Consider the following 14,072-nt stretch of genomic DNA (forward strand, 5'->3'; position numbering starts at 1 on the left):
GGCTGAGGCCCTCAGTAGGCCATCACACTGCACACCTCCAGGGCACCATTGCATGGAAGTCTGTGTGATGGAGTCCTTATTTTGCAGTGCACTGCCTGCACAGCTGTACAAGGCCCTAAAACCCTGACCTGACCAGTGTGGGATCTGATAGCTGCAGCAGGGAATGGAGGAAAATCTAGATTGACACATGTACACACACACCAAGATATGTATACACACCAGTGCCCGTACGCCCACACTGTCACATGTGTGTGCACAAGGTGTATGTGCATGCACACACACACACACCCTCAACTCCACACAGCCTGTCCCCATGCACAGGGAGGATTGGAGGCCTACCTCCATGCGCACGGCCAGGTGAGCTTCCCACCCTCAGCAGTCTGTCTGTGCCCAAAGGGGTTGCTGCCCCCACCCTCCGCCCACTCACCTGGGCCAGGCCCTGCTCCCACGTCCTCCTGTCTGTGTCTCTGACTTCTCTTTTGGATTTCTCCTTCCACTCTGACATCTGTCTCCTGTACACCCCTTATCTGTCTGGGTGATGAGGGGTGGGATGTGGGTGGTGGGGAGAGGGTCTGCTTTGACTGACCCCGAATCAGCCTCTTGTAGGAGTCAGGGCCTCCCTTACCACATCTTGTCCCATCCCAAGAAGTCTCCGCTTGGCGGGGAATCAAGACCTAATAGCCATCCCCAAGTCCTAAGTCAGCTTTGTGCCCACTTACCCACAACCCCAGCTCTGGCTAACTTGGCTCTCTCCCAACCTGCCTGCCCTCCTAGCAGCCGGACGGGCATCAAAGACCGCATCCGCATGGGCAGCTCCCAGCGGCGGACAGGTCCTTCCAAGCAGCATCTGGCACCTCCAACAATGCCCACCTCCCCGAGCAGCGAGCAGGTGGGTGAGGCCACCAGCCCCACCAAGGTGCAGAAGAGCTGGAGCTTCAATGACCGCGCCCGCTTCCGGGCATCTCTGCGACTCAAACCCCGCACCTCGGCTGAGGGTGAGCCCTGGAAGGCTGAGACCCATCAAGGGCTGACTGAAGGTGGCAGTATGGGGACAGTCTGGGCTGGGAGCAGAAAGATCTGGCTTGCGTCTGAGCTCTGGTACTGATTGGCTGTCTTTGGGCACTGGTCTTCTTGCCTTTAAAATGGGCATTATAATATTTGCTGTGCTATAAAATGGATATCAGACTGTCTGGGAATCCCGTGGAGGGTGGCGTTTCATAGTGGTTAAGAGCATAGGCTTTGGAGCCAGGCTGCCTGGCTTTGAATCCTGGCTTTGTCACTTATCTTAGGCAAGTGACCTAATCTCTCTGGGCCTCATTCTCATTGATAAAATGGGAACAATAATAGCATCTACTTCCTAGGGTTATTGTGATGATTAAATGAGATAATCCATGGAAGGTGAATGGAAGACTTTTGGGAATATAGTAGGTGCTCAACAAATAACTAAACACAAATGTACTTTGGAAGGGGCAGGAATGCATCCTTGACGAGCCCTGACTGTGCACTGCCCGACACCAGCTTGTCTCATTTACTTCTCCCAGAGACCCTGGAAAGTAGGTTTCGTTTTTGTTCCCACTTTACAGAACACGGCACTGAGCTCTCTCTGCTCATGAGTGACGGAGCTGCTCTCTCCTCAAGTAGGTCTATTGAGCTCCAAAGCCCATGCCCTCTGCCTACCCCTCTTCACCCAACCTAGGCTGCAAATGTGAGACTGTGCCCCTGGTGGTGTCACTTTTTCAAGTTTTGGCTCTGCTGGAAAGGTGGGAGACTGCCCCTTTCCATGCCTCAGTATCCTCTTCAGGAAAATGAGAAGGTTGGACCAAGCCCCCTGGAAGACTTCTCCCAGCTTTGACATACTTTAGGCCCCTGGGTGGGGAGAGGTGGGGCGAGTGCACAAGGATGGGGGATGGGGACAGGGAGCCCCTTTGGCCTTGGAGGGAGGGGACCAGCCATGCTGTATCTGCCTGTGCTGTGTCAGCCCTCATGATGCTGCTGGCTGACACCTCAGAGTTTACAGAACCCCACAGACCAGTCTTTGAGGGGTGCTGCCCAGAGAGGCCTGGGCACGGCTGGTGCCCAGGACCTCCCTTCTCTGTCCTGGAAGCTGTCTGGGCTCTTGCTCCTGCTCTTATAGGGCAAGGACAGCATCACCTCTCTGTGCAGCACAGGCATAGAGAAGCCTGAGAAGCTTCTCTCATTCAGGCAAGAATGGTTTAAGGGCCTTCCCTAGTAGCAGAGCTGGGCCTGGAAGCCAGCTGCTTGGGTGTCTTTCCATCTTAGCGGAAGGAGAAGACTGTGTACATGATTACATGTAGTGCCGTCAAACCCCTTCTCTCTGGGGCTTTTTGTTCTGCAAGGTGGGACCAGTGAGGCTTCCAGGGTTTTTTTGTTTTTTTGAGATGGAGTTTCGCTCTTGTTACCCAGGCTGGAGTGCAATGGTGCGATCTCGGCTCACTGCAACCTCCGCCTCCTGGGTTCAGGCAATTCTCCTGCCTCAGCCTCCTGAGTAGCTGGGATTACAGGCACGCGCCATCATGCCCAGCTAATTTTTTGTATTTTTAGTAGAGACGGGGTTTCACCATGTTGACCAGGATGGTCTCGATCTCTTGACCTCGTGATCCACCCGCCTCGGACTCCCAAAGTGCTGGGATTACAGGCGTGAGCCACCACGCCCGGCCGCTTCCAGGGTTTTATGCAACAAACTTGCCCTGGACTAGACCAGCTGTGCTCTAAAGCAGCTCCCACCTAGCCACCAGGCAGATGTTTACCCTGACCGGCCACCGGGGCAGATAGGCATGCAAGAGACTGGGGCTTTCCACCCTGGGGAGAGCAGTGAGACACAAGAGCCCCCAGAAAGGTTCTGGGCCCTTTCTGGGCCTTGGTCTTCCTATTGGACACTATTGGTGGTTTGGCATACAGGGGTTGGGTAGGGGGTTGGGAGTAGCTCCTCCTGTAGACCATTTGGCCCATCCCTGCCTTTTCAGAGGCCCCCTCGGAGGAAGTAGCAGAGGAGAAAAGCTACCAGTGTGAACTCACAGTGGATGACGTCATGCCTGCTGTGAAGACAGTCATCCGCTCCGTCAGGTGAGACAGAGGCCTGAGGCCAGTACCCCCTCCATATGCTACCCACTGCTGCTCCCCATCTGGGCCTGCCATCATGGCCAGGGCTGACCTCGTGCCTGGTATGCCAGCTGCTGCCTGCGTGGAGTGCAGGTGGGGTGGTGAGGTGGCATCTGGCTCCCAGCAGGAAGGGCCTGGCTTCGGCGGGGCAGTGGGCACGGCTGCCCATCACGGTCCCTCCCCTCACACACACTGCGTCCCTCCTGGTCACTCCCCTCTGCCTCACCACTTCTCTCCCCTTCCTCTCTTCCCGTTCTCTGGCTCTCACCTTGTGTCAGGCTCTCTTTATTTATTTATTTATTTTTTGAGACGGAATCTTGCTCTGTCGCCCAGGTTGGAGTGCAATGAATGGTGCGATGGCGGCTCACTGCAACCTCTGCCTCCTGGGTTCAAGCAATTCTGCCTCAGCCTTCCGAGTAGCTGGGATTACAGGAGCCTGCAACCGCATCCGGCTAATTTTTGTACTTTTAGTAGAGATGGTGTTTCACCCTGTTGGCCAGGCTAGTCTCAAACTCCTGACTTCAGGTGATCCACCCGCCTTTGGCCTCCCAAAGTGCTGGGATTACAGGTGTAAGCCACTGCGCCCAGCCACTTTTCTGTATTCTCTCTCCCTAGCTGTGTATCGTCTGTCTGCCTCTCCCAGTGTCTCTGTTTCATGCGCTCTTTCCCTGTCTCTGTCTCAGTCTCATCCTCATTTTCTCCCTCTGTCTTAAACTCTCCTTGGCTGTCTTGGCCTCAGTCTGTCTATTTCCCCCAGGACTTCCTCTAGAGCAGTGCTTTTCACAGGAAAAGCAGTTTGAGACAGTTTGAAATCAACTTAGTGAAATCAATTTAGTGGGCGCCGATCAGCATTAAAAAAAACATAGAATGGAAAATATCAGTATAGCTCTTGTATTAAGGGTAAAAAAATGTTTATAAAACTTATATTCAGTTATCAGTACATATGTGTGCTTGTGTGTGTATGTACTGGTTTGTGATATAAAATGTATTTCTTGGCTGGGCGTGGTGGCTCATGCCTGTAATCCTAGCATTTGGGAAGCTGAGGCGCGGGTGGATTACCTGAGGTGAGGAGTTTGAGACTAGCCTGGCCAATATGGTGAAACCCCATCTCTACTAAAAATACAAAAAATTAGCCAGGTGTGTTGGTGGACACCTGTAATCCCAGCTACTTGGGAGGCTGAGGCAGGAGAATTGTTTGAACCTGGGAGGCGGAGGTTGCAGTGAGCCAAGATAGTGCCATTGCACTCCAGCCTGAGCAACAGGAGTGAAAATCTGTTTCAAAAAAATAAAAAAGTATTTCTTATGGTGGGTCTAGGTTAAAAAAGGTTGAAAGCCCCTGTTCTACTGGTTGTTTCCTTGCCTCAAAAATTAAGCAGGGACCAGGGTCTCCTGAGTCCATGGGCCACAGCCCAGGCATGGATCTAGCCTGCAAGCCCTTTGTGTGCAGTCCTGGCCTAGTCTCCATATCCAGCCTGCAGCTCTAGCTCCAGAAACCCCTCAGCCTCCTAGTTTTCTGGGCTCCCCCCTCTTCCCTGGCTGATACACCTGCCCGCAAGCCTCTTCCCTTTGTATTCCTTTTAAAATTAGAGTCAGGCTGGGTGTGGTAGCTCATGCCTGTAATCCTAACACTTTGGGAGGCTGAGGCATGAGGATCACTTGAGGCCAGAAGTTTGAGACCAGCCTGGGCAGCATAGCGAGAGACCTTGTCTTTACAAAACAAAAAAGATTGAAAAATTGAAAAATTAGCCAGGCATGTTGGTTTGCCCCTGTAGTTCCAGCTACTTGGGAGACTAAGGTGGGAGGATGGCTTGAGTGCAGGAGTTTGAGGCTGTAGTGAGCCGTGATTGAGCCACTGTACTCCACCCCGGGTGACAGAGTGAAACCTTGTCTCTAAATAGACAAATACATAAAATCAGAGTCAGCTGGACCTGTCCCCACTACTCCCAGAGTCTGAGGCCTCTGCTCACCCCTTTTCACCCATCTGCTCTCTCCCCTCTATGTGCCCAGTGTCAGAACATAGTTCCTGAGCTGCCACCTGACCCAGGCTAGCTCTCCTTGGCCGCCCCACCGACCTCTCACCCAGCATGCCACAAACCTGCTCCTCTTCCTGAGTCGGTCCCCATTTCAGGCAGTGGCACTGCCATCCACTTTGTCATCCAAGCCATGGGAGTCATCCTGGACTCAGACCAGGAAGCGTTTCAGCCCCACCTCCTGAACTGCTCCAAGCTGTTCCGTATCTCCCCACCCCGTCCCCCAGAGCTAGTTTCCCTGCCCGCGCCTCTGCCCCTCCAGGGAATTCTCCACACGGGCTGGCAGAACTGGCATGCTAAAGCAGAGTAATTGGGCTGGGAACAGTGGCTCACGCCTGTAGTCCCAGCACTTTGGAAGGCCGAGGCAGGCAGATCACTTGAGTTTGAGACCAGCTTGGGCAACATAGTGAGACCCTCACCTGTTTAAAAAATAAAGATAAAAAGAAATAAACCAGAGTAATTGATGTGCCTGACCCCCAGTGTCCCAGTGCCCAATCTCTGCTAGGGATGCAGGGCTCTTCAAAGTATACCTCAGCCTCCTTCTCAAGGCTAATCTCCTCTCTATCTTCTAATACCATGGCTCCCTGAACCCCATCCTCCATCCTGGTTGGTGGATTAACTCCTTTCTACCTGGTCCCTGTTTCTGTTACTTGGAGGTAGGGGAGGCTGGGAGGCTTGGCAGAGGCTGTTTGTGGTGGCCCAAGCAGGAGGTGTCCTGGTGCTGGACAAGGGGATAGCAAAGAGATGCAGGGGGGCCTGGGAAAGAGTTCCTGCTCCAACAGGACAGTCCCTCTGAGCCCCCTCCCCCAACAGGATTCTCAAGTTCCTGGTGGCCAAAAGGAAATTCAAGGAGACACTGCGACCGTACGATGTGAAGGACGTCATTGAGCAGTACTCAGCAGGCCACCTGGACATGTTGGGCCGGATCAAGAGCCTGCAAACTCGGTGGGTGCACCGGGCCCGACGGGAGGCAGGGGCAGGGAGGCAGCGACCCCAGCCCTGTATGAGGTCTGAGGGCCAACCCCTGAGCAACCCCCAAGGGCTCACTGATGCAGCTGAGTTTCTAGCCTGAGGAGGTCCCTGGCTTGCAGTGTCGGCCTGAAGCCACACTCAGCACCCATCTCAAGGCTGAAAAACAACCCAACCGTAGTTTCTCTGTGAGGCGGGTCCTCTGTTCAAGCCCTATTGACTGGTATGCCTTGGGGGCTTGGTTTAGAATGACTGTTTCCTTTTCCTAAAATAATCAGCCTAAAATAATTACTGACCTCCCATCTCCCAAGAGAATAAGCAAATTGTCCTCACTGCACACCTCTCGCCTCTGGAATCCTCCCACATCCCTCCTCTAGAACCAGCATTAGGAAGATTCCTCACCCCAAGACGCACATCACCTATACCTTGCCCTTCTCCTCTTCTGGCCTGCATTTTCACTGCCCACTCATTCATGTATTCACTCGAGAAATAGTCTGTGGGCATTTACTACTTGCCAGCCTGTGGGGATATGGCAGAAAGCCCAGCAGAGTTCCAACCCTCATGGAGCGTTCATTCCAGTGAAAGGAGAACAAGCGATAAATAAGTGAAACTAGAATATGTCAGACGGCGATAAATACTAAGGAGGAAAATAAGGGTTAGGCTGTTACAGTTTGCAATTTTAAATAGGTGAGCAGGTTCTAGAGGGAACAGCAAGTGCAAAGGACTTGAGAGGGGCAAGTGGCTGGAGTGTTGGCTTCAGCACAGCAGGGAGCCTGTGTGGCTGCACTGGAGTGAGAGGCAGCAGGTGAGGTCAGAGGGCTGACAGCACTCAGAGAGTGTAAAGCCCTGTAGGCCACTGCAAAGACGTTGGTGTTCATCCAGGATGAGCTGCAGGTATTGGAGGGTTTTGTGCAAAGAAGTGATAAGATCTGAATTGTCTTTTAAAAGGATCACCCTGGGTGCTGCGTTGAGGATGGGCTTAGGGGAGTGAGGGTAGACACAGGTAGACGGATGAGGCACCTGCTTCAGACTTCCACACATGAGACAGTGGGACTTAGAACAGAGTGGCAGCTGCAGAGGTGGGACAGGTGGTCAGATTCTAGATATATTTTGTAGGCAACCTTGACAGGTTTTCTGATAGGGTGTTAAGACAAAGAAGAGAGTCAAGGATGAAGCTAAGTTTTTTGGCTTGAGCAAGAGAAAAAATCAAGTTGCCATTTTTGACATGGAGAAGGCAATGAACGGAGCAAGTTTGGGTCAGGAGATTTGGGAGGTGCCGGGTTTGTGATGCCTTATCAGACATTCAAGTGGAGTGTTGATCTGGCAGTTGGATAGAGAAATGTGGAGTGCAGAGGAGAGGTACAGCATGGGGATGAAGATTTGGTGTCAAAAGTGTAGAGGAATTGAAAATTATGGATCTGAAGACATCACCTAGTGAGTGGAGTAGAGAATAGCGGTCCCAGGAGTGAGCCTTGGATCCTGCAATGTTTCCAGGTTGCAGAGACAGAGGAGGAAGTAGCAAAGGGGACCGTGAAGGAGAGGTCAGGGAGGTAGGAAAAGAACTGGGAGAGGGCAGTGTTTCAAATGGAAGAAGTGATCAGATACGTTGAGTGCTGCTAGTGAGTCAAGTGAAATGAGGACGGGAGTTGGTCAATGGATTTAGCAACATGGGGTCATTTGGGAGCTTGACAACAGTAGTTTCGGTGAAATGGCAGGGGCAAAAGCCTGATTGGAATAGGTTGAAAAGAGACAGGGAGGAGAGGAATTGGAGGTAGAGGACAGAAATAACGCTTTCAAGAATTTTGCTGCAAAGGAGAGCAGAAAAATAAGGTGAGATCAGTTTTAGCTTGTCCACCCACCTTAAAAGTCACATTCCCAGGTGTCTCCACTCCTACCATCCTCTTTTCCCTTTCCCTCAATCCATTTTTATTTTTTTAATTGAGACAGTGTATCGCTCTGTCGCCCAGGCTGGAGTGCAGTGGCGCAATCACAGAGCACTGCAGCCTTGCTCTCCCCAGCCCAAGTGATCTTCTGGCCTCAGCTTCCTGACCACAAGCATGAAATACCATGTCCAGCTAACTTAAAAAAATTATTTTTGTAGAAAAGAGGGCTTGCTATGTTGCCAAATTTGTCTCGAATTCCTGGGTTTAAGTGATACCTCCCTCCCTAGCCTCCCCAAATACTGGGATTACAGGCACGCGCCACTGCGCCGAGCCTTCCAGTCCGCCATTTCCATGCCTCTTCCACCAGGTGGTTGTTTTACTTGTCAGGTTTGTGTATGGTGCCTTTGCTTGGCCAGTGGAGAACCCCCAGAGCACTGACCAGTCCCTTCACCCCCAGCTCGGCCTCCATCTGGCAGGGCAATGCCCCCTCCCTCAGATTGCCTGCCCCCTCCCCCAACATGTCTTCTTCATCAGGCAACCTAGAATTCTTGAGGAAGGGAGGAGCGGCGTGTGTCCGGGCCCTCTAATGGTTGCCTTACCCATAGGGTGGACCAAATTGTGGGTCGGGGGCCCGGGGACCGGAAGGCCAGGGAGAAGGGCGACAAAGGGCCCTCCGACGCGGAGGCGGTGGATGAAATCAGCATGATGGGACGCGTGGTCAAGGTGGAGAAGCAGGTGAGTGTAGGATGGGGTGGTGGAGCTGGGGACCACTGTGACTCAATTGTCTGCAGCCTTGACCCTGCGGGTAGGGTGCGTTTCCCACAGCTGCAACCCAAGCGTTCGGGGAAGTCCTGAGAGCCCCCTGCCCTGCCTAAGCCCCGGCACCCTCCACCAGACAATCCCATAAACCCGCCCTCTCCTGCTAAACCCCGTCCCCAGGCTGCATAAGCACCCCCATAAGTCTCAGATAAGCCTACCCCTCTTCCCCCTACTCCATTTGACCCCACCTCTCAGTTGTTGGAGTAGCTCGTGGACTATCCCCACCGATCACAACTAACCATCCCCCGGGTTATGCACCCTTGCTCAGCTTCGTCCCTCCCTCCAGCCAAGCTCCACCTTTCCAAGCGGAATTAGGGCTTCCCAGATAAGCCCCGCCCACGCCACCAGCTAGGCTCCGCCCCGAGACCAAGCCCCACCCCGGACACGCCCCCTCCCGCCCAGGCCTCGCTTCCAGGTCCAGCCTTGCCCCGCCCCCAGGTGCAGTCCATCGAGCACAAGCTGGACCTGCTATTGGGCTTCTATTCGCGCTGCCTGCGCTCTGGCACCTCGGCCAGCCTGGGCACCGTGCAAATGCCGCTATTCGACCCCGACATCACCTCCGACTACCACAGCCCTGTGGACCACGAGGACATCTCCGTCTCCGCACAAACGCTCAGCATCTCCCGCTCGGTCAGCACCAACATGGACTGAGGGACTTCTCAGGGGCAGGGCAGCACACGGCCAGCCCCGCGGCTTGGCGCTCCGACTGCCCTCTGAGGCCTCCGGACTCCTCTCTTACTTGAACTCACTCCTCGCGGGGAGAGAGGCCACACGCAGTATTGAGCTGCCTGGGTGGGCGTGGTACCTGCTGTGGGTGCCAGCGCCTCTTCCCCACCTCAGGAGCATGAGATGCCAGGCCGGACAGAGGACAGCAGCAGCGGCTGTCCCGCGGCCTCTGGGCCCCCCAGTGCCCTGCCCACTCCATCAAGGCCTGATGTAGCCCACTTGGCAGGGGCACAGCCCTGGGAGTGGGAGCGGGTGCTGGGGCCCTGGGCCCTGACCCAGCTTCCAGCTATGCAAGGTGAGGTCTTTGGCCCACCCTTCGGACACAGCAGGGAAGCCCTCCCGCCAAGTCCCCGCCCCACTTGGGGGTGGGCCAAGGTGCCCTCACAGGTACCCACAAAGCACAGGACCCTGCCACAAGGCAGGTGGGCACCATATATGCAAACCATGTTAAATATGCAACGTTGGGAACCCCCATGGGGTCTCTCTGCCCCTCCCCCGTTGGGAGCTGGGCCCCCAGCAGTAGCTGGTCTCAGGCTGCTTGGCCACTACCCTGTCCCCATTCTTTGGCTTCTGACTCTTTCCCCTCTCAGCATGGGGCCTGTTTCTCCCCTGCCCTCTCCTAAGGGCAGTGCCTGGGCCTGTCTTCCCATCTGCAAGTGTCAGCTCCCAGGGGCTCCCTGCTCCTGCTGGATGGCCACTCCCCTGCTTGGCCCTCCAGACACATCTCATAGTCAGCACAAGTTTCTGTATCCTCCCCAAAACTCCCAGATAGTGCTTTGCGGATGATCACGCAAACATGGCCTTTTAGTTTCTCTGGACAGGAAAAAAGCCTCTCACACTCACACATGCAATAATGTGACACACTTGGAGATGTAAGGCAGAGCCATCCAGCCGCTCCTGGGCCTCTATAGCAGATGCCAGTGAACTGGCTTTGCAGGGTGATGTCCACTAAGAGGAAGCCCCCAACTCCATCTGGGCAGGAGAGGGAGCTTTGAGGTAATCCCAGAGCTCTCCAGCCCTCACCCAGACCTTTACTCACTCCCCTCCTTCAAGAAGATCTCTTCCTTTCTGGTCCAGGAGCCCTAACCCACTGCCTCTGCCAGTCCCCAAGGGCCCTCCTCCATGTCTACACAGCACAACTCAAGCCCAGGCCTGACACCTCTGGAGAGACCCCAGGCCCACTTCTAGCCAGGCCTGTGCCTTCCTAGTCACTCTAACTCCCAGAGAGAATAAGGATGCATCTAACAGCTATACCAACCATGCGTCCAGCTTTCACATGCACTGTCCCCCCTCCCTCCATACCCTACTTCTCCACCTCAATTGGCAGCCCCACATCCAAGCATAAGCCCCCAACCACTCTAGGACCACTTTCATATCCCCACCCCTTTGCTCTTCTTCTGCAAAGCCAATGCAGGTGGCAGGAAGGTGAGGGGTAGTGGACCAATGGCAACCCTCTGTGGGGTGCTGGGGAACAAGGCTGAGGCCACGCTGCCTGCCTCTCGTGCTGGGGACCTGCATGCGCCAGCGCCAGGGCTTGTGCTGGATCTTGCTCAGTCCGTGGTGCCCAGCCTCTGCCCCAACCTGCCCTCTGCATGTGACCATCATGCCCTGGATGGAGCCTCTCCTGGCTCACCTCACCTGCACTGCACTGTCCCCAGAGAGCCACCCCTCCACCCACTCAGAGAAAGCTGTGGAGAGGGCCAGGAGAATGGGATTACCCTATGACCAAAGGAGACATGGGAAGAAGCCCTCCCTCCTTCCACGATCGAGGTTACCCCATCAGCCTGGTTCTCAGATATGCAAGTACCTCACTTTGTTAACTTATTAACTTATTGGTTTCATTAAAGTTTTCAATAGGAGGTGATTGTTCTTGGTTTTGTTCAGTGGCTGTGAGGTGAGGCTCCAGGCTTAGGAGTGGGGACAAGGAGATTTGGATTAGTCAGGACTCTGTTGTATACAGCAAAAACCCAACCCCATATGACTTAAACAAACAAAAGGCCGAGTGTGGTGGCTCATGCATGTAATCCCAGCACTTTGGGAGGCCGAGGTGAGTGGATCACGAGGTTAGGAGCTCAAGACCAGCCTGGCCAAGATGGTGAAACCTTGTCTCTACTAAAAATACAAAAAAAATAGCTGGGTGTGGTGGCTCACACCTATAATCCCAGCTACTCGGAGGCTGAGGTGAATTGCTTAAACCTGGGAGGCAGAGGTTGCACTGAGCTTAGGTCGCACCACTGTACTCCAGCCTGGGCGACAGAGAGAGACTCCATCTCAAACAAACAAACAAACAAAAAGAAACTTATTGGCCCAGAGAACTAAGGAAGTCCAGGGAGCAGATTTGGTTTCACACACAGTGAGATCTAGGTGCTCAAATATGTCGGGACTCTGTTCCTGTAAGCCTTCCTTTCAGGCAGGCTGACCTCTCATGATGACCAGTAAAAAGTGAGCACCACGTTCCTAATAGTTCTCATCAGTCAAGATCAAGTCAGGAAGGCAGAAACAACACTAAGTTCTTCAGCAAACAGAAGTTACTATAGGTAATGGGTTGCACTGATGCAGGAGGGCTAAAAGAACAAAAAGAATTTTCCGTAGGAGATTCTGAGACAGCCTAGAGAAAATAACTGCAGGAAGCAGTTACCACTCCTGGAGCTGCAAGAGTGTAGGAAACAGGTTGGGGTTATCAGAACCCACAAGCTTGTGGAGAGGGAGCCCAGCAGAGTTGGGGCTCAGAGATCTGAAAAGGAGGTACTCCCTGGCTAGTGGTAGCACCTCTCAGGGGATACAGTGAGGCTTGTCTGGGAGTGTAGGAAAAAAGCCGAAGTCTGGGATCAACTGTTGCAAGCTGGCTGTTGCTGATAAGGATAGGAAGCAAAGGAAGAGAGAAGTCTCCACTTCTTCTGCCTTCCAATCTTCCCCTAGTGCCCCTTATTCTGAAAGCTAGGGAGCAAATGAGTGATGTGGTTTGCAGAGTCCCAGCCCCAGTATCAGAGTTAGAAGGCTGCACTTGGAACTGAAAGACAGTAACATGGGCATGGACCACCCCTTTGGACATGCGGTATCCACAAACATCAATCCGCCATACTTGAACCGCCATATAACGGCAGTAGCTTCCACCTAGTGAGATGAAACTATCCTTTATACAAATGAAGACACTCTAGTCCCTCCCCCTAAAACACAACATCCCATGGTCCAACAGATGCATGCATCTCTAGGGGTTAGTCACTGAATCCATGTTTTGGTTAAGCAGTCCTCTAATTCAGGTACAATTCCACCTACAACTAAACACATACAATGTTTAAACAAAATATGGGAGAAAGGAGGAGGGAGGAAAAAGTCATATGTGCAATGCACGCACGCACACACACACACACACACACACCAAGCAAGGAAGGAAATACACAGCTACAACAGACCTCTTTCTGGTATCTGGTCACAGTGCCATGGTTGGTATGAATCATTTCCTTCTCCCACTGCTTTTCCATGTTCCCTTTGCCCTCAGCCAACACCTCAGCTTTTTAGAGAGCTTGATATGGTGGAGTAACCCAAATCATCATTTCTGAAGGGTCTGAATCCTCAGGGGTCCTGCATGGGTGGGAAACCTTTTCGTTGAATTTTACTGTCATACATGGAAGTACTTATTAGAGAAAGGCCTTAGAGAATCCCTTGGGTTCCAGACTTAGTCCTCCTTGCCCTGTTGCGTGGCAGCAAGGAGGTGAGTGCCAATTTCCCCTTGGCAAGGAAGATCAGTTATGCAGCCAGCATATTAACCCTTTGTTTTACCTGTTGGTTTAGTGGCATGAGGAGCCCACAATGGCCCAGTTGAAGTTTAAACTTGCAATGTAATGAAAACTGTGTTGCCTCCCTTCCCTTGAAAACTAAGACCTCCAAACTAGCAGAGCTCAATGCTACAGGGACCCAGAGGCAGAAGTTTTGTGAGTTGGTGGAGTAGGCTGAATAATAGCCATCCAAATATGGCAAATTCTAATCTCTGGGACTTGGCAAGTGTTATAAGGAAAAGGGGCCTTTGCAGATGTGATTAAAATTAAGGATCATGATATGGGGAGACTATCTGGTGGGCCCTAAATCCAGTGACAAATGTCTTTTTAAGAGAGGTGGCCAGGTGCGGTGGCTTACGCCTGTAATCCCAGCACTTTGGGAGGCCGAGACATGTGGATCACCTGAGGTCGGGAGTTTAAGACCAGCCTGACCAGTATGGAGAAGCCTCATCTCTACTGAAAATACAAAACTAGTTGGTCATGGTGGCGCATGCCTGTAATCCCAGCTACTCAGGAGGCTGAGGCAGAGAATCACTTGAACCTGGGAGGCAGAGGTTGTGGTGAGCCAAGATTGTGCCATTGCACTCCAGCCTGGGCAACAAGAGTGAAACTCCATCTAAAAAAATAAAAGAGAGAGAGGCAAAGAGGCAGAGGGAGATGAAGTCACACAGAAAAGGAGAAGGTGATGTGGGGATGAAAGCAGAGTCTAGAGTGATGCCACTGCAAGCCAAGGAATGCCAGCAGCCACA

At 53.0% G+C, this 14,072-nt stretch overlaps 1 protein-coding gene across 1 annotated transcript in view; it reads left to right on the forward strand.

Moving 5' to 3' along the window:
* KCNQ4 (potassium voltage-gated channel subfamily Q member 4) overlaps positions 1 to 11,406 on the forward strand; it is a 57,957-nt gene extending 46,551 nt beyond the window's left edge. The window contains exons 10-14 of the mRNA XM_021672125.2: positions 775 to 995; positions 2,985 to 3,084; positions 5,964 to 6,095; positions 8,608 to 8,737; positions 9,260 to 11,406. Coding sequence (XP_021527800.2) covers positions 775 to 995; positions 2,985 to 3,084; positions 5,964 to 6,095; positions 8,608 to 8,737; positions 9,260 to 9,472 — 796 coding nt within the window. The 3' untranslated portion in view covers positions 9,473 to 11,406. The remainder of the gene's footprint in view (positions 1 to 774; positions 996 to 2,984; positions 3,085 to 5,963; positions 6,096 to 8,607; positions 8,738 to 9,259) is intronic.
* The last annotated feature ends 2,666 nt before the right edge of the window (positions 11,407 to 14,072 follow it).

The sequence above is a fragment of the Aotus nancymaae genome, unplaced genomic scaffold (genome assembly GCF_030222135.1).
Source record: "Aotus nancymaae isolate 86718 unplaced genomic scaffold, 86718_ANA_hifiasm-v0.15.2.pri h1tg000007l, whole genome shotgun sequence".
NCBI classification, from domain to species: domain Eukaryota; kingdom Metazoa; phylum Chordata; class Mammalia; order Primates; family Aotidae; genus Aotus; species Aotus nancymaae.